Raw genomic sequence first — 20,208 nt, 5'->3', positions numbered from 1 at the left:
GACAACATTTAAACACCAGAGGGCGCTCAAAGCCCGTCCTGCAAAGCTGGAGGGCGCACAGAGGCACTCCAGCAGAAGAGCGGGGTGTCCAACCATTCAGTTCTCATTTGGACCCAAATCATATGGAAAGACAAACCGCATCTTCAGATTTACAGCAAACAACCAACAGTGTCTGACTGACTTATTTTCCCACCAGATATTTTGCAGGTTCACAATGACCTTCCAGCCAATACATGTTATTCAGGCAGAACCCTGCTCGGCTCCTGACGAGCTGAATGAAGTTAGTGACTAGAACTCCAGCCTGTGCACCCTGTGGCTCTCCGGGTCGAGGTTTAGGCCCCAATTTAACACAAATACAGGGAGCAGTAACCCCCGACGTAACACAGACCCCAACAGTCACGTGATTTAAATTAAGTCAGCGATTAAGATATAAAAGCAAAATATAAAAAAAATCTCCAATTGTTTAGTGAGATTTACAAAATGACCTAGTGAGAACACACCACTGATACAGGGAGTAGAATGAGTTTCTAAGTGATTAGTAAGCGGCTCCAATGCAAGCAGAACCAAAGCTATTCGTCCAATATGAAAAACACCCACTGCAGCTACGTCTTTTAAACTCTCTTTTGAATGATTTTATAAATGTTATAAAAAAAACAACAACATATTATGCAATTTTAGGGTATAAAGACTTCAAACTGGAGGTAGTATGGGGGTTGTGAGATCAAACCTGGAAATCAGGGAGGCTTTGTCGAGTCTCTTTGTTGTGTTGTGTTGTTCTGATCTGCCAACGTGTGTAACACTCGTGTGCATCTTAACAGATCTGCAATCAGCTTTGATGATGTTGTTGCTTCATAACTTGACACTGTAATAAGATATTTTCCTGTTGCGTAAGAGAGAGCTTCAACATGCTGAACATGTTATTATTAACTGTGGGTGCTTGTTAATCACTGGTTCATCAAGTATCTCCTCACTTCTAACCACATTTTAATTAGCCCTTCTTTATCTATATGGCTCTCTTTATACTGCTTTAACACATCCTCTTTATTTCCCCAGCTAGATTCTGTGTATTTCTGCACTTATTAAGATCGAATCGAATACATTTGAAGCTGTTCAAACCTTTACTTCAAACTGCTTTTAAACTATTGTGCATGATATAAGAGCCTCATAATTGCCGGAGAACAAAATACAGTGTAGAAAGTAGCCGAACAGCAATACCGCTACGCTGACGTCCTCCTTTATTTTCAGAACAGCGGTCAATATTCTGGGATCAGTATTCAGAAACCTGGCAGACCCTCTGCTTGCATTTTTCCACTGGTTCATGTCAGGGTGTGAAGGATAACTTGTTAAGGGGCTGTGAGATGTCAAACACTCACTCTACTTACACTTTCACTTTGGAATGGGTTCAAGAAGTTTCCGCCCATTTCGCCGTCGTCTCTCGGCGTCCCCGGAGGGTTGTTCATGCCCCCCATGTTATTAGGAGAGCTCTGAAAAGAGGGGGGGGGGGGGGGGACACACACCTTGATGAACAGTTTCGTATTGACATGTAAGACAACACAGACTCAAAGTGTAACACTCAGCAAAGAGCAGGCGTTTTTACAGAATGTCGTGTTTACTCACCTTTGGCAACCCGTCCATATCCCCAGACCCTGAAGAAGATTCAATTTGTTGAGTTAACTTCAAACGTCAAACAAAAACCATATTTGCACACATATGAGGCATTTCTTCAGCCACGCCGAGTTCAAACCCACCTAGTGATCCATTCATGTGGTGCGGCTCCATGGCTCCCATCGCCCCCATCGGCCCGTCAGGCCCAGGCCCCATCGGGAACTGGTGACAGAATGTTCACAAGGTCTGCGGTGTTATTCTCCATTTTTTGATCCAGGTCGATTTACAGTTGATGCTTATTGAGCGGATGGTGGCAGAATTATGCTTCTCTAAAGCTGAATTATACTGTGACGTACTTATGAGAAAAAGTTAATCTGCATTACAATCCGGGGGGGGGGGAATCTGTGTCATCTTAATCATTACAACAATGTCGACGACTATTTTAAGCCATGATCGATCTGTAATGAAAACTGGAGCGTGAGGGTCCGGGTTCAGTTCAAATAGTGCTTGAGAGAAGTTGAATCCATTGCGACTCACGTTGGGTCTGTTGCCCCCCGGTCCGATCGGGTTCATCATCGTATAAATGTTTTCACTGGAGTTAGTCGAATCTGAGGAGCAAAGAAAACACAAACATGAGTCTTGGGATGTCAAAGAGATGACGCAGAACCTATGAGTCAGACAAATGATTTTCTCAAGCTGTGGTTTAATAAAGAAAATAAAGGAGTAGACACGAAGAATGAGAAACTGACGGAGCTTTGTTAATGGGGGTGTGTGTGTGTGTGTGGGGGGGGGGGGGGGGGGGGGGGACAGACAAACTCATGCTTGTTTAGTGAGGAAAAATGTGACAGACTGTGAGACACGAGCGTTAGTGCCGGGGACATAGTTAGGTGACGCACCACCTGGGCTGGGCATGATGGGAGTTCCCGGTGGACCTCCTCCGCCCGGAGGACCCTGAAGAAGAATCCGACAAGACGTTTGATTATTACACGCAGACTATAGATGAAATGAATAGAAGTGCCGACGTGAGCGCGGCATCTGGACAAGCGGGTTTTAACTCACCACATAGTTTCCTGGAGATGAGGAGGAGTAGGCTATCTGCAGCGGGGACAAACAAACCAAAAGGATTTGATGGTCAGAAAAAAGAAAATGAGACGCAGTGAAATATGAACCATCTGGTAAAACTGTAAATATGCATCCATGTAAATGTCTCCAGTTCCATTTATGCTGGGATGGCAGTAACACATTGCAAATACTTTACTGTAACTGAGTAGTATTTAGAGATACTCACACTTTAATAACTGTTTTTAAGTAGGACATCTTAGGCACACGTATTTACAATACGCAGCATAATATACTGTGTTTTTGCTGTCAATTTGGTAAAGCTATTCCTAATATTCTCTTATTTCCATATATTTTGCACAATATGGAGCTCCTGTGATGACGGAATTTCCCCAGTCTTATCTTAATGCACAACATGGAATCTACTCAGAAAATCCCATTACTACTGATTACGCCTCTGGAATTCATATTAAACCTTTATTTTGTGTAAAATTTGTATATTTTTCTTCGACAACATTCCTGCAGTACATCTTCTTTTTTGTATAATTTTGTACACTTTACTGAGTATCTAATACCGAAAAAAGCTCAAATGAAACAAATGGATTTGGAAGAGAACTATTACTATGAATATTTTAGTTTTATATGCATATTTTGAAACAACAGTACTTTTACACGTAATAGCCAAATACAGTGAATCTAATAGTAGTTTTAAGTGACTGCAAGTTTCCACTTCCTACCTCCACATATACAGTATGTATAAATGGAGGGTGTGTGAGTAATGTAAATGGTCCTGGGAGTATAGTTTTGTCAAATGTAGTTCTTGACATTTCACATTTACTTAATTCTGACAATAACCATCACTCATTCTCGCCTCTCTTCTATCTGCACCACCTGAGCAGCTCTGACATTTGAGTTTCCCGGCCTGGGATCAATATCATTTATCTTATCTTGTGTTTAGTGAAGCTGAGGGATATTGTGTTTTTGTGCAGTCTCAGTCAGACAGGTGTAGTTAAGAAAGGACCCAGAGTAATAGTTTGTTGAAATAATCCAGGAAGAGGCTTTCAGTCACATTTGTATAAGTCAAAATCACTGACCAGAACTTTGTAATTCTCTTTAGAGAAACAAGAAAAACACATTGCAATGATTCCCTATTTAAGCGATTCGATTACAGCACAACAAGCTAAAGTTCTTCTTTCTCCATTGAGTTATTATTTATTGCATGAATAAATGAATAGTTACTGTTTATTGCTTGTGTAATAAATATTTTTCCACTTTGAATCTTCACTATACAGTGTTCAGAGTGTGTACAGAGGCCTTGTGACTCACAGAGTTAGCGTTAGGTCCTGGCCAAGGCCCTCTCCCTCCAGGACCCCTGAGGAAAAAAAAAGATCCAGCATGTGAGCAACACAAGAAAGAAATGTAAAAGGAGAAATGAAGGTGACTAAGTGGTGTGAATATAAGGCTTAAGGAAAAAAGGGGGAAAAGTTTATATAAATCTGCTTTGAGACAATCTAGCCATCACATATTATCTGGAATAAAGGGGTCTGCAAACTAATAGGTAAACCAGCATCATTGGCGGTGACAGAAAAATGTGTGGCTACATTTATTTCATTGTATTTACCTACCAAACTCGTCTTTTTTCTCTTTGGAAGCATGTACTACCATGAATTATGAAAGCTCCAGGAAGCAATGGCTCACAGAACACAAGAGAACTTCAATGTCTTACCTACTCTAACTTTAACTGCAGATTTTTAATCATTTAATATCAAACAAACCAGGAAAGAAAACCGCCAAGAAGAAGTGTCACCATCAGCTAATACTGCAAAACTACCTGTAAGCTTCTGCTGGGACGGCTAATGCCACAGAAAATAGCAGCTCGGGGGACTTACATGTTCATTCCCGGCATTGGACCGCCCATGGAGTTGGGAGGAGGTCTCATCCCACCATAATTCTGACAGACAAGTCATAAAAAATATACACTGTCAAACATGACAAGCAAATTTACTGGTTCTTAAAAAGAGAACAGTTTGTCTGGATTTCGTTTGTCTGTAGATGATTCAGTGTTTTGTGTTGCTCTTCCTCGCGATAAATCGATGAAGTATGACACATAGATCACTCGGCTGGCAGAGGCTGACATCCTCAGATAAGCAGCAGACACAACAATCCCCGTCGTGTGAGAGTAATAAATGAACTCAATCTCAAGAAAAGTTACTATCTACTAGCATTTGAGACATAAAACAAATGTGCAGACATTAATATGAGGACATGTTCACAAATATTAGAAGTGTAAGGACAATCTCTTGCTATTTGTTAGACACTCAGTTATTCCAGAGTCATTTGAGGGGACTGTGTTCCTGATTTGTCGTACCTGTGGGCCCATGGCCATTCCTCGAGGAGGGTTCATTCTCATCGGTCCGCCCATGTTAGGATGTCCTGCAAGAGCAGGAAATCTAAAGTCACACTCCGACCATGAGACGCAACTCACAATTAATCCACATATGTCTCATGTTGTAAAGTCAGGAATTAAGACGGGCCACAGACAATGCTTCATCCTAATCTTATTAGTTGTAACCCTCTGGCTCCTGAGGATATAATCTGAAGCTAAAATCAGACCCAGACCCCCTTCCTGAGCCAGACACACCCTCATGTATTCGGTCTTTGGCCAGAGAAAATTAAAAATCAGAGAGCTGGAAATGTGCAAAAAGCAAAAAAAATGGTGAAACAACTAAAAGAGAAAGGCTCTTGGCCAACACGTCAATCATAAATTGCAGGCAGACTCAAAATCATAAAAAGTCTTCCAAATCAACACTTTCATAACTGCGAATTATACCTGAAGCACACGTATTGATGTGATTATTGTGGAGCGAGGTGTGTGTTGAAGCGGGTAAAGTCACGTGTGGACATTAAAGAAGGCCGACGGTGTTTCTCGTCTAGTGGTGTCCATGGTAACAGATGACCGTCTCTCGACAGGGTCAGTAGTTGCTGTGATTTACAGCAGATGTTAAAAACGTGCAGTAGTACTGGTACATGCGATACTGTTCACAGCTCATGAGTTTATCAGGAAGTCAATTGTTGATATTTTGTGGCGAGGGCACGCCTTTGCCTAAAGGCCTTTTAAAATGGGGCTCAAGCAACTTTCAAAGATCTAAAAGTCACATTGAATAGAACCTAATAGATCAATGCTGCAATACTCTGTAAGAATGGTGCATATTTTAGCAAAAATTCCGTACAGCTTCCAAAGGGCTTACCTTGCGGTCTTGTCGGGTCCAAGCTGTTTGGCAGGAGAGGCTGAGATCCTGGGATTCCTCCAGGAGGCTGAAAGGAAAGCAGATGTGGAGAAAACACATGAATACTCTTGGAGAACGAGATGAGCCCCCCCCCCACGCCTCAAATAGTCATTTTCATGGGTGCTGGACTTCCTCATAAAGCACCACACTTTGAAAGCCACTCTATTAGAAACAGTGAAGTTGTAGAAACTGCGTAAAATAAGTTCAGTACCTGATTTGGCATTCGGAGGGAGGGCCGTGGTCCACCTGGATACCGCGGTGACATGAAGGGCTGCACAGAGAAATGAAGGAAAGAGAAGAAGGGAAAAGAAGGACACAGAGAAAAAAAACACATTTCTATCATTGATAAATCCAAAAGCACCAAAACACGGGCGGCACTGAGGACACACAGATGGACACACTGTGATTGGAAAATGGGCAATGATGGCAAAAAAATTGCAAATTCAGCAACATGTTGGCTGCCCCCCCCCAAAAAAATAAATAAATAAATAAACAACAACAAAGAAACACCTGCACAAGAGTGTTAACAATGCCTTCTTAGGCACACAATAAGCACTCAAATATACCTTTTCAAGGGCCTCACGGTGTGTGTGTGTGTGTGTGTGTGTGTGTGTGTGTGTGTGTGTGTGTGTGTGTGTGTGTGTGTGTGTGTGTGTGTGTGTGTGTGTGTGTGTGTGTGTGTGTGTGTGTGTGTGGGCAGTGCTCACACAGCTCCCTGCACAGCCGGCCTGCTCTCACTGTGGTGTAAGCTGATTCGGCCTGTGGTCTGCCTGGCGTAGTTAGAGACACCTCAGGCCAACAACACCGTTCAAAACCGTAGCGGAAGCATGTCCACACTCTCTCGTGCACAAGATGGAAACCAGAAACCGCAAGAATGAAGAGCTGAGCTGCTGCAGTTAATGGGCAAAGGCTAGCTTTACCTCCGCTGTGGCATCCGGAGCTACTGTTTTGGACAAGTGCTGAAATACACCGTTATGGGGAGTGTTTTTAAAAGGTCCGACACATATAAATATGCTTAATTAAAGTCGGCAGCTGGACTAAGCCAAGTCCTCTATGTGTGTAGATTGTAAATGCAGCGGCGAACCCATGTGTTCTGTACGTATATGTGACGTGTTCATAGCGCCTGTCCTCTGTTTTATTTATAAGGTGCTAGAACAAGTATGCTGGGGGGAAGGGAGAGGTGTGTGTATGTGTGCACATTTGTGTGTGTGTGTGTGTGTGTGTGTGTGTGTGTGTGTGTGTGTGTGTGTGTGTGTGTGTGTGTGTGTGTGTGTGTGTGTGTGTGTGTCAAGAGTGGAGGAGAAGATAAGTGTGCAACCCCCCACAAGCTGCTCCGGGGGAGGGGCAAGGAGTGAATTATTCATCCCACACAGGGACAGCCGATTCGAGGCCTTGAAGAGGAGCGGGCCCCGCTGCCTCTGGATGCTCGGCTTTCATAAAAAGGAGCTGGCAACTGGAGGGGCTGATATCTGTCGGGAGTTCGCCAGAACAAAACTAGAGCTCACAAGGCTCAAGGGTAGGAGAAGACGGAGAAGGAGAAAGTGCGCGAGTAGTGAATGGAGAAAGAAAGCTCGTGTGTGGGTAAGGGGGGGGGGGGATTTAGAGGGGAATGAGAGAGAAAGGGGTGTTTGAGTCTTTGCATCTTACCTGGCCATGGGGTCCCATCATGGGGTTGCTGGGGTTGTGTGGGGGGGGCTGTGCGTGGGGGGACTGCTGAGAGCCGGGTGGTGCCTTTAAGAAAGAAGAGCGATGTCAGAGAGGGGAGGGGGCAAAATGTGGGTTTACACCTGGAGGAATTACCCAATCAAAGTTATTGTAGAGCAGAAGACGATGGGGGGAAGGGAGGGGAGGGGTGAAGTCAGTGGGGAGTGTTTAATTTTGAGGAGGAGGGTAAGAAGCAGGAAAGTGGACATTTTGTGGGAAAGAAACAGCATCAAAAGTCTTGTGGGTAGCGTTCGCTGTGTGTGAGTCTGAACAAGCTGGAAGTATTGGGTGTCGGACACCAGCCATGCTTCAGGAAGGTCTGAACATGTGTGGCGAGACCACAGGAGGTGATCCTCGGGACCCTCTGAGCAGAGGAGCAGGACTCCCTCTGCACCACATGGGGGCAGTATTGCCAAAGGTTTTCTGCAGCAGGCCTGGCAGCAGCAGGCCTGGCAGCAGCAGGACAGGCACTAGTGGCAACTTCAAACCAGAGAGATGATCCTCACAAAAACATAGTGAAGGCTGGAAGTCTTTTCTCTTGCTCTTATTGTAAACTTCATCAACACATCAAAAGTGTGCACAAAGTGTGAAAACTCATCCCCTGTTTCTCCAACATTATTGCTGACAGTTCACCCCAACACAAGCGGTTAGTGACCTCTGATAAGTAATTGTCCTCCATTGCTGGCAGTAACTTCAAAAGCTTTACTTTCTTTCTTTTCCAGCGGCCTTAGGAACACAAACGCTGGATGGTCTACAAACACAATTTTCTGTGTGTCCCTCTAAAGCGTCCGCACACTCAAGACAACACACATTGATTACCTGGGTGGGTCTAGGGGAGCATGTGTACTTACAGTCAGGCTTACAGGCTGCTGAAAGCACTGGTTTGGTTCTCACAACAAAAACCCTACTGACATTTGTCCCGGAAAGCCTCAGTAAACGCAACGTCTGTGTTATGGAGGTGAAGCCCAAGCCGGTATAAATATCTTAATATTGAGAAAAGACTCAAGTCAGTATGGAAACACGACGTCAGTGAGGATGGTTATCAAATTTCAGCACATCCTTGGAAATGTGGTTTGGTATCAGAGTGTAAAAATGAAGTCAGGAACTTAACCAATGAGAGGATCAATAGAAAGTAAATAAAACGGTGCAAAAAGCTGCATTCACTTATTGCATGTGACAGGTTGAACAGACAGTTTTCTGGTAGTTAGTGGGCCACACATTTAGGAAATCCATTGAAGGGGCAGGAGCCGATCCCAGCTGACATTGAGTGTAAATAAGGGTCCACCCTGGACAATTTCACCAGTTCATTACAAGGTTAACTCAACATCCCCCTGCTCACCTACTGACAATTTACAGTCGCCAATTAAGCAGTCGAGGATCTCCAGCACGGGTGCAAACATATGCAGTCTGTCAGGGATGACACTGCAAAGTGTGGACACAAACTGCGAGTTGTGATTTGTGTATTGAGGACAGTGGACAATATGTGATTAAAAGACAATTGCGAGAGGATGCTGCAGTGACACCTTTTTCTTCAGAAAATTACATTTGAATCAAATCCAAACTGTGAGCATGAGTTGATGAGAACATACACGCAAAAGGCCGCAGAAATCCTGTGTTAGGAGAAGTGACAGGCCTTTTGATTATTTGTTCGGCATCAGTGACTATAGTTAATAAGGTATCTGTATTGTCCTGCGTTTTGTTTGGCTTTGTTTTTGACAAGAGTTGCTGCCTCAATTTGGTTGTTTGCACAGCTTAGTATGACAATAAAGGTATTGAATTGAACAGGATTGGATTGAATCGGCAGCTCGAAAAGTTATCATGCTATCATTTTACTGGTCTGCAGCAATGGGCTCTTGAGTTTGAGCGCAAAGGAGACACAATCAGAATATGCAAACTCCACACAGAAACTTCTTTTTGAATGTGCTGAGCTGGTTGACAGGAGTTTTAGCAATAGTAGAAGTTTATAGTAGAACTGTTTCTCTATACTGACAGGGATTGAGCTGTCACCTACATTCTCTTTATACCACTTGTAAAACTGTGTTGAAGCTAAATCAGAAAGAATAGATTAAAAAATGCTACTTCACCCACAAAGTGGGGTCACTGTCTCACTATCTAAAAAATGTAATTAAAACAAAACATATCTATTTTTTATGATTAAATACCGATTCTTGTATTTTTTCTCTTTTAAATAAAAATGTTAAACCTTTCCTGCTTTCCCTGGCGGTATGACAACAAACCAAATATCTCTGAAGTGACCTGACAGACCAAACAAGACATTTGACCTTGTGCTGGGAATCTGTCATTGTGAGCATTTGTCACTCTTATCTGACATTTTATAAACAAAAACAAGCCATTAATGAAAACAAAAGCGCTATCGCTAATGAAACACATCTGTGCTGGAGCAGCTCTAATCTCGTTTCACTCAAGTCTTTGATCAGACAGACTTTATTCCGCTCTTAACATTTGAACATGTGGCATCTTTTGTCGCATGAAAAAAAAAAAAGAAAGAAAGAAAAGGGGGGTTTGTTCAAATAAATAAAGACATCACTAAATAATAAACACATCCATGAAACAAACAGAAAAGGTATTGTTAAGGTGTCAGAGCTGACATTCATGACAGTGCTGGTATCGAAACGCTTTCAAACGACACGTGGCCTAAACGATGAGCAACATTAGCAGCGAGCAGCCGCAGCGTTGTTACAATAACATCCCTTGAACACAACATACACACAAATACACAAACCCTTGCCCAATCTCACTCCCCCACCAATGTTAAAAATAGCACTTCCATGCCTCTCTCGTCACCCTCTCTACCCCCACCCCTTCCCCTTGCTTATTCACAGTCGTACTCTCACTCGTCTCCCCCTTCACCACCACCATCACCATCATCATCCTCATCCTCCTCGCTCTCAGCCTGCAAACAATAAGGTGGTAGGTAGCCACAGAAACAAACACCGGGCCACTATCCGGGTGCCACTGATCTTTCACATTTCCCTTTTTCCCTCCTCTTCCTCCGCTCACCCGTCTTCCTCTCCCGCTCTCTTATTTTGTCACTCGCTTTTTTGCTCCCTCTCTTCTCCACCACCTTATCGTGGCTCCTGCCAAATGCCAGTGCTGTCCATCACACCGCTGCCTCACGGAGGATGTGTGTTGTGAGAGAGTGTGTGTTGTTGTTTGTGAGCGTGTGCACATGCATACTTGTATGTGTTTTCGTATAAATCTGTGTGTGTGTGTGTGTGTGTGTGTGTGTGTGTGTGTGTGTGTGTGTGTGTGTGTGTGTGTGTGTGTGTGTGTGTGTGTCTCATTCTCTTCACTCTTCAGACAGCCATCTCCCACACTAAAACCTTTCCCTTCACAGAGCCGGGACAGGTCAGACACAGACTGAGATGGAGATGGATGAGCGGAGGGAGGATGAATGCAGGATGGCTGAATCACAAATCGGTTGAACAGCAGCCCAGTGCGAGCAGAGCCACAGATGAATGAACAGTGTGAGCTTCTGGTGGGTGTAAATATCAGGAGTGGAATAAAGTGTGTTTAGAAAAATGTGTGGGGGGGTGGGGGGTGGAAGGAAAGAAGAAATAAGTGGGAGATTTAGAAACTCAACTGTGGTGTCACCTGATTAAACTCCATCATGGATTTTTATTGAAGGGACTTAATTAGTAGAATTATTCAAACATAGTATTGACAACTAGCAAACTTTAAAGTCTGACAATATTACATTAGTGAATATTGGTTTTGTAATTTTTAGTAGGATTTTTGATTTTGTACATTTGAAAATAAAAAATGTCATATTATTTCATGACACTGATTAACTATGTAGGAACATCTCAGAAAGCTGTAATCTATTGAACAGTCTGACATCAGTTGATTCTACACTCATAAACATTAACTTAAAGGTTTCATGCATTTATTAGAATTATGGTTTCCGCTTAAAAACTAGAAAAAAACCCCACATGAGCTTGTTAAATGAAACAGTGGATTTTTTTTTTTTACTTATAAGCTAAAATGATAAATTATTGGATTCTAATCTTCTGACATGACCATGTACATGTATATATGGATTTGTTTTCTTAAATATTTAAAAACAAATTGGCAATACTAAGCATTATCTACTCTCATTCACTACAGAAACTTACATCATAGTCCAGTATACAAATCCAAAATGATCCTAAAAGGAAGCGACGGTCTGAGTAAGTACGTATACACTACACTTACATGCAATTATGCCAAGAAATGGCACAGTTCAAAAAAGCTACAAAAAAATCTGTTATTGTTGGAACTTTTCACTAATGCCGAAAGCTGAATAAAGATTTCAAAGAGTTGGCTAAAGTAGATTGCTTTAGATTTGAGGAGTCAAAGATTGGAAAGTGAGAGCCAGAGATAAGATCAAACGTGGGCTGAGAGGTGATGGACACTGATAGAGAAGGAAGGTTCATACCTGAAAGAAGCCCGGGGGCATGGGACCCCCTGGCATGGCGTCATTGGGGGGCATGTTGCCCATCACTGGGCTGGGCGCTGCTGCTGCGCTCTGAAACACACAAAAACAACAATTAACAGTCATAGTCTCAGGGCGAATGTCAGTCTGCGTGTGTCACTGCTTCACAGCCATCTCCATTTAGAGGATGCACTGACCAGCAAATTACTACAGGGGGCAGTATCTGCACCAGGAATCACAGCAAACTCCCACCCACCCCACCTTCCTCCCCCATTTAAAGTTTAAATTGTTAATTTAAAGTATTTTCTATCACAACCTTTAAAGCATCCCCACATCCCTGCAGTTCAGACACAGGAGAGGAGAAGGGCATTAACCACCTCTTCTCTGCCTGCACACCAGGGCAGGAGTGAAGAAGAAGAGTTCAGGGAGAATACCTCTGAAAATATTATTGAAATGCTCCAGAAGAGAAATACTCTCGAACACAAAGTTGTGAAGAAAGATGTATGCAGCAGTCCAACACTGAACCACAGTCTTCATGACAAAGAAACAAGTTGGCTGTAGATGAATTTGAATTATTTAGTGATTAACGACGGTTCTTCATTTCGATTCCTGTGTGGTATGAAGAACAACATCAGTATGATTTATTTCAAAAAAGATCACCTCGCCTGGACTTTGACTCTACCGTGAGTCATGGCCAGCTCTTGAGGTGATGCACGACCAACGCACATTAGAGCTGACAAGTTTGTTTACTAAAGCTGCAGAATTTATGCAGTCTGAACATCAAATGTGCATGGGGGGGAAAAAACATTTTAAAATCTTTGGGTTTTTTTCTTCAAACTTTATATTTATCCTAAAGCTGTAGTACTTTTACAGATGGCATAAAGTTTTTTGTTTTTTTAAAATAAAGCTACCGTATGTAAAATATGAAGTGTATATCACATATGAAAATGAAAAGATGTTTCAATACTTGCAGATTTATTGCAACTTTTATTTTATTATAAAAATTTATATTCTTGTTTAATTTACATAATATGAAAATATGCATGACTTATTTATCGGGGTGTCTAACCCCCCCCTCAAAAAAACCAGGTGAACTGCCTTCACTTATATAGTGCTTTTCAACTGTGTAAGAAGTGTCAAAGCGCTTTACATCGTTTATCACATTCACCCATTCACACACACATTCACGCACCAATGCAGGCTGCTGCCATGCAAGGCGCTGTCAATCTATTGGGAGCAATTTGAGGTTCAGTGTCTTGCTCAAGAGTACTGGAGCAAGACAATGTAGTTTACATTATGTGACATTTCTTTGGGAGAATCAGAAATGTACTGCTTGAAAAAACTATTTTACCAGAACGTACTAAAAGTAACAAGTCATCGGCAAACAGGTTGAGCTTATGTTCTTAATGAAGAAATATTACGCTTATTTTCAAAATACCAAAGATAAGAAGCTTTGGTCCTAATGTTCTTTTCAATTGATGTTTCTTTCTTTCTTTCTTTTCATAGGATAATCACAAACTAAACACAAAGTACAACTATTAAAAGAACATACTGTGGGTTCTTCAATGGTATTTTGCATATCTCAAAATTGAAAACTAAGGTAGAACAAAAAATGACCACCATTACTTGTTTGCAACCGATAGTATGAATTTTGGTTGTTAACACATAAAATGAGCAACGGCAGACATGTTGAAAAGCAACAATCATCCGGAAGAGGCGGACCTGATAAGAGCAGCGGCTTCACTAATGCTAATCATATTACCATATTAACACCAGCACTGTGTCCCACCCCTGCACGCCAGTCAAACACCATGGGGGGGGGGGGGTTGAGAATAGGAATGGGGGGAAAACGATTCAGCCCGGGAGTTAAATATGATATAACTGTAGTCTTGTCAACACACATAGATGAAGATGCATGTTCAGAGTGCTTACATAAGCTAGCCGGAACAAACACACACATGCACGCAACCACATGAAGCCACAATCGCACGCACGCACACGCACACGCACACGCACACGCACACGCACACACACACACACACACACACACACACACACACACACACACACACAAAGAGTTGCATCACAGCCTCATAAAGTGCAGCCCTTCAGTACAGAACGGCAGACTGGGGAGAACCGCAGGCTACAGGACAGAACAGGGAGGGGGTTTAAGACCCAGGGGAGGGAGTCGCTCTCACAAACACACAGCTACACATTCACGCACGTCCACCGATCCACCAGCACGCACACACCTCACGAACACACTACACCCATGTGACACATACTGTATGCCCGGAGAAGAACGCATACTACCAATTACACGCATGCACACAAATACACAAATACACTTGCTGCCCTTTTCCCTCCTCCTCCTATCTGAGACCAACACACAGGAAAACTGAAACAAGCACACGCACGTACACACGCGCACGCACACACACACACACACACACACACACACACACACACACACACACACACACACACACACACACACACACACACACACACACACACACACACCTCCCCCCATCTTTATGCTAATTCTGCTAGTGAACATGAGCAGGCCACTGAGTCCCTGGGGAAGAAGCAGGGTCGGCAGCCGCTTTCTCTCCTTCTCCATCCTCTCTCCCTTCTTTTGTGCACTTTTCTCTCCATCTTTTCTCTTATTCGTGACCCGTCAAACACACACATGCGCGCATTCCTTTTTGCTGGCACTGATGCACACTTAAGTACACACAAAAGCACACACACCTTCCCCATGCCCCAGCCCCTGTACTATTCCTCCCCATCACAACCCCCCCCCCCCCCCCCCCCCCCCAGTAGGGTGTCAGCAGCTTGCAGAAGCTGTTGCTATGGAGACAGGTCCTATCTGCACTCTGTCCCCCTGGCATCCCCCGCTCCAGGAGCGCAGAGAGAGAGAGAGAGAGAGAGAGAGAGAGAGAGAGAGAGAGGGAAAGAGAGCAAGAAAGAGGGAGAGGGAGAGGGAGAGGGAGAGGGAGAGGGAGAGAGAGCGAGTATAAGAAGATGCAGGAAAGAGTGAGCTGGTAGGGAGTGAGTTAGAAGATACAAGAGTGAGACAGAGCAGAAAAGACGAGGGGGGGAAAACAAAGAAGGAAATGTAACGGAGAAAGCGAGAGAAAGAGAGATTTCTGTTCACGATCAATCACTTGGTCACATTATTGTTATGGACTATTAATGACAATTTATCTGCTCAGACATTCTCCAATTTGCTGATTGCAAATGAATGCATACTGAAAACACGCAGACTGAGCGCAGTTGCCACCAGCAAAGAGGAAGGTAGATTTAGTATGCAGTTGGACTTTATTAAAACCAACTGGCCTGGGGAAATACAAAAGGATCCAACGGTGCCTTTTTAGTTTTTGTACTTGCACACACAGCACTGTCTCTATCTACCTTTTTAATTCAAATCCTCACTTGGAAGTCGAAGTCTGTCAGAAAATCTTGCACAAAAAAAAAAAAGGAAGATATTTGTGAATCGGAATAACTTGATCTACCAGGAAAGTAAATTTGCAAGAATTTGCATTTGTAGACATTCGTACAGGTAAGTAGCTGCTAATGCAGAGATTGTGCACATAGAGGGACAACAAGTGTGTACCTATAGGCAAGGAAAAAAACTGTCAAAACAAGAGCAATCTACAGCAAACATTAGTGCTGCACTAATTAGCAGGCATAATGGATATGTAGGTTTTGTTGTAGTTGAGCTGAATTATTCATTTTCAGGCATAAGGTATGGAACGTCTGTAAATGAAGGAGAGAGAAAGAGAAGCAGCGAGTGGTAACACGCATTGGAAGAGCTTTAATGCCTGACATGCGGCAGGAAAAAGAAGAATATGTTGCTTCCATTGAAGCCGGCTGAAAGTTCAACAAAACCCACGGGACACATTTTCACATGCCTGGGAATATTTACACTATTTAAACTGGAAAACTATATTTCAATGGCTTTCCTCTGCAGCGCTGCACAAACACTGTCAAGGCACCTTAATGCCAAGTCTGCAAAAAAATAATATCAGGTAGGTTTTTCCTGTTACCTGGGCATCAATAAAACTATGTGGACTACAGGCCTGAAATGTTGCTTTCAGTGATTTTGATACAGAACTGCAATCTCAAGCATTTCTCACAAGATCATAAGTCTTTTATCAAAGGATCTATAGGCTTGGCGTACTGTACAACAACTACCAGTGAATAAACCTTTTCTATTCTCCAGTATGACTGTCTGTACAGCCAGAGTGTTTTATTTTATTTGCCAGGTAGTAAACAAATAATGATTATCTGAATTAAAACTTAAAAAAGCCAAAACATTAAAGTGTCATTATTCAGAAAATCTGTGTCTTGAACTGGGTAGGATGAGATAGTGGTACAAGCAGGGAGAAAGTTTCAAATTAAAATCTAAAGCAACAACAATAAACAGTCATATCACAGAAAGCTATGATGGACTTCAATTAAGTTTGTTGGTCAACTTTATCATGATCTGTATTTTAACATATCACCATTTGGGCTACATGAAAGCCATTAAGGTACCATGGTTGGATCTTGGTATAAGCTTCACCATGGTTTAAACCTGTGTAGAGTTTGCATGTTCTCCCTGTGCCTGTAACGACTTTCTCAAAGAAATACGTTTCAGATTGATAGGTAACTTGAAATGGCCCATTGAAATATGTGATGTGTGCTTGTGGCTTGTCCAGTAACTACACATTTATAAACTCTGTATTTGCAGGGATCAATACCATCCCAATGACTCTACCTTGGGTAAAGTGGGTATAGAACATGAATGGACTTTTGTTAGACCACTCTATTCTCTTGTGCTTCACATGTCTCTGCTACTATAGACTTAAAAAACAAAGTTATGTGACTGGTAGATTTGTATTGTAATCCCATCTATCTATCTATCCATCATCTATACTGCTTAGTCCTGTGCAGGGTGGCGAGGAGCTGGAGCCCATCCCAGCCTAATATGGGCGAGGGCAGGATACACCCTGGACATGTCATCAATTTATCACAGGGCAAACACACACAGACAATCACACACACTCACATTCACACCTCGGGGCAATTTAGGGTCAACAATTAACCTCACATGGATAGAAGAGGGAGAAAACCGGAGTACCCGGAGGAAACCCATACATACACAGGAAGATCATGCAAACTGCACACAGAAAGACCCCCGGGCGGGATTTTAACCACAATGCGGCTCTATATTATAATCCCTGTTTCTCTAATGTGTAGTTAAGGATTTTTGTGCATGCTGTAACTTGACATTGATCAAGGGTCATCAAACATTTTGAAACTGGACAGAGGACTTTCATTTCAAGTGGCACACCATCTTTAATATGGCTGGTGCGTTGCTGAATTGAAACTACTTACATTTGGGATTGGCAATTAATTTGATTACATTTGGGAATTGTGTTTTGGGGAATGTAGAAATAGTCCATATATGCTTGTGGATGAAGTTCTGTTTAGTTTAATACATTGCAATATTTCTATAGAATTAGTGCAATGTTGTATTGTTTATTTTCATACATGCAAAGAGATTCAATATTAACAATCATTTACAATATCCGGAAACAGAAACACCCCAAAGTGCAACAATGTCTTTTTGGGGAATCTTTTAGCAAAAAGGTTGGATTATTGTTTTAACATTTGAAAGTCAGCACGTGCGTTACGGCTGCAGGAAATTCGCTGAACATGCGATATGTGATGATGTTATTTATTATAGTGATAAGGATATGACAGAAGAATACAAGCACCTAAGTAGATGATATTAATGTTTTTGCACTTTCACTTTCGTTCTTCCACATAATCGTGCTAGCTCTTCTGGATTTAATTTAAATCAGCCGGACCATGCTTTGTTACTAGTTTGCTTTATTTTTTCCATTATGTGCATCTGACCTTTATTTCATATTTATTAACGATAAATCTGCAATATAATGCAGAGCCCTAATGTGCATGTTGTCGATAATTTTTGTGGACAAAACAATTGTTTTATTAAAAACAACAAACATTTAACTAATGGAAATTACGCTGCACCGGGGAAGGCATCAACTGGCTGCTCCAACCATTCTTAAATAGAACTACTTTTTCCCACTGGTTTAACACTCAGCTGTAATTGAGAAGTATTGCACATACTGCAAAGGAAACAAAACCTCTTTGTACTACCAACAAACATGTGGAAGAATATCAGACAAATCTGACATTTCAATACAGAGTTTGGTCCCAGGTGAGGACACCATGTTGTGCTTGCCTTTGCTCCTCAGTACAAACCCACAACGCTGATGAATAATCTATCAGGGAACAAAAGACTAATGATCTGATTGGCTGCTACGGTACCGTATGTAGATAGGCTATACAGAATAACATTGATCACTCCCTCTCCATTTCTCCCTCACCCATCGGACCTACCGGACAGATCAATAGTGCTCAACACATTATTGACCTCCGCCTGATACCTTTCACAGGGATAAAGACAGAGACATAAACACTGGATGGAGTGAGGGAAGAGGTAGGAAGAGACAGCAAATGTATCTATATGTGGATGTGTGTGTGTCTGTATTTATGTGTGTCCCTGACTAGAGAGGTACTAATCTACATTCTGGTTCACACTGATATGTACCTCATCACTGTCTCCTTGACCCACTGTCCTTAGTGCAGGGAGTGGAATGAGGGGGGCGGGGGGGGGGGGGGGGGGGTGAAGGAGTGAGGATGGGAGACGCTGAGAGTGTGGAGACGGGAGGAAAAATAGCTGACTGTGGCGATCTAGCTAATTTATCAGTCCAGTCAAAACAGAGTGTTTTGCTCCAGAGCAACAGGATACGGCTGCTACTTTCACCGTCACGTCGGGCAAACAAATGCACGCGGACACACACGTACAGTCCCTGGAAACCCAGCTGGTTCTCAAACCTGGCACAACATGCACAGTCAACATGCACTCCTACCCCCAAAGGCTGCTGCCAAGGTGGCAGTGCTCAACCAGACGGACGCGCTTGTGCACACGCATGCACACACACCGGATGACAGCACTAATACATGCCGCAGACACAACATCCACTAAGCCAGCGCTCCGCAGAGAGAAGGCAGAGGGGGCCAAAAGAACACGAGTAGAACAACTGTAAACCAGAATGAAGCTTTAAATCAAGATGTAGGAGGGATTTAATGATTATGGATGTTTATGCCTCGGTTCATCAAGTTAAAACAAAGAGCAACCTGATAATCACTTGTTTAAACATAGGAAATGTGCTTCATGAGTTTTCAGTCAGGTACAGCTGCAAGACAGAGTCCCTTCAGCTGATTTGAAGTCAGTTTCTTATTTACTTACAGCTGTCAGTGACGGAAAAAGGTAAACAAGGGACTTCTTTAGACTGTTTGCCTTCTACTGAGGAGTGCTTATGCACATCTATGGTTTTACTGCGTCACAAGCCAAACATTTCCCTTTGTAACTCATGTCAAGCAAACTTTTGATTTTTTAATGAAATCACGAATAATGTGGTAATCTAAATTCAATAAAGTCATCTATGTCATGGAACAGGTTCTCTTTTATAATTTACAATATTAAAAATGTCTACAAAGACGTTCAATGCTGATGATGAGAGGTGATGAGAGGTGAAATGTCTTCAAACCCTTATGAAAGTCCAATTGCTTATTAAGAAAAGCAACAAAGGTAATATGGAAAATGGGTCTGAAAATAGGAGACATTGACACTGATGACTTGTGTTGTGTTGAGTTAACTCCTGACCTTGACCAATTTTAACCCAGGTTCAAATCCCTGCCGCAGAAGGAAGGGAATCACAACTAACCAAGCCTACAGTGAAAGTTGACATGTAAAAAGCAGCAGCTGAATAGAAGCTCTTTTCATTGATGGCTGAGCTGATAAGCTGGTGTAGTGGGGAGCAGTCTTGGTTCAAAGGTCCCAGGATCAAGCCTCGGCTGCGCCTTTCTGTGTTTTCGCTGTGTGTGTGTGTGTGGTTTCTTTGAGCGGGTACTCCACACCGAAAACATGCATTTGAGGCAAATCGGGGTCCGTTTCCATGACGACATTTCAAGTGAAAATGAATCGGTTTTTTTGCATTTTTGTTTGAGAAAAGTTTTGCGTTTACATGGAAA

General features: G+C 42.5%; 1 protein-coding gene across 4 annotated transcripts in view; it reads right to left on the bottom strand.

Annotated features, from left to right (window-relative positions):
- Positions 1-20,208, bottom strand: part of LOC308119785 (single-stranded DNA-binding protein 3) — a 41,218-nt gene that overhangs the window by 766 nt on the left and 20,244 nt on the right. For 2 of the 4 annotated variants that reach the window (XM_080479989.1, XM_080479987.1), the window contains exons 5-17: positions 12,094-12,183; positions 7,599-7,682; positions 6,163-6,222; positions 5,913-5,979; positions 5,033-5,097; positions 4,554-4,615; positions 3,991-4,036; positions 2,665-2,700; positions 2,502-2,556; positions 2,143-2,213; positions 1,749-1,827; positions 1,618-1,646; positions 1,383-1,484 (exon numbers count right to left, since the gene is read on the bottom strand). In XM_080479989.1, coding sequence (XP_080336115.1) covers positions 1,383-1,484; positions 1,618-1,646; positions 1,749-1,827; positions 2,143-2,213; positions 2,502-2,556; positions 2,665-2,700; positions 3,991-4,036; positions 4,554-4,615; positions 5,033-5,097; positions 5,913-5,979; positions 6,163-6,222; positions 7,599-7,682; positions 12,094-12,183 — 846 coding nt within the window. The remainder of the gene's footprint in view (positions 1-1,382; positions 1,485-1,617; positions 1,647-1,748; positions 1,828-2,142; positions 2,214-2,501; positions 2,557-2,664; positions 2,701-3,990; positions 4,037-4,553; positions 4,616-5,032; positions 5,098-5,912; positions 5,980-6,162; positions 6,223-7,598; positions 7,683-12,093; positions 12,184-20,208) is intronic. The other 2 variants (XM_080479990.1, XM_080479988.1) reach the window with 1 other exon arrangement.

The sequence above is a fragment of the Lipophrys pholis genome (genome assembly GCF_963383615.2).
Source record: "Lipophrys pholis genome assembly, chromosome: 14".
NCBI lineage: Eukaryota > Metazoa > Chordata > Actinopteri > Blenniiformes > Blenniidae > Lipophrys > Lipophrys pholis.
Note: the sequence above shows the minus strand (reverse complement) of the source record. Positions and strands in the feature narration are given on the sequence as shown.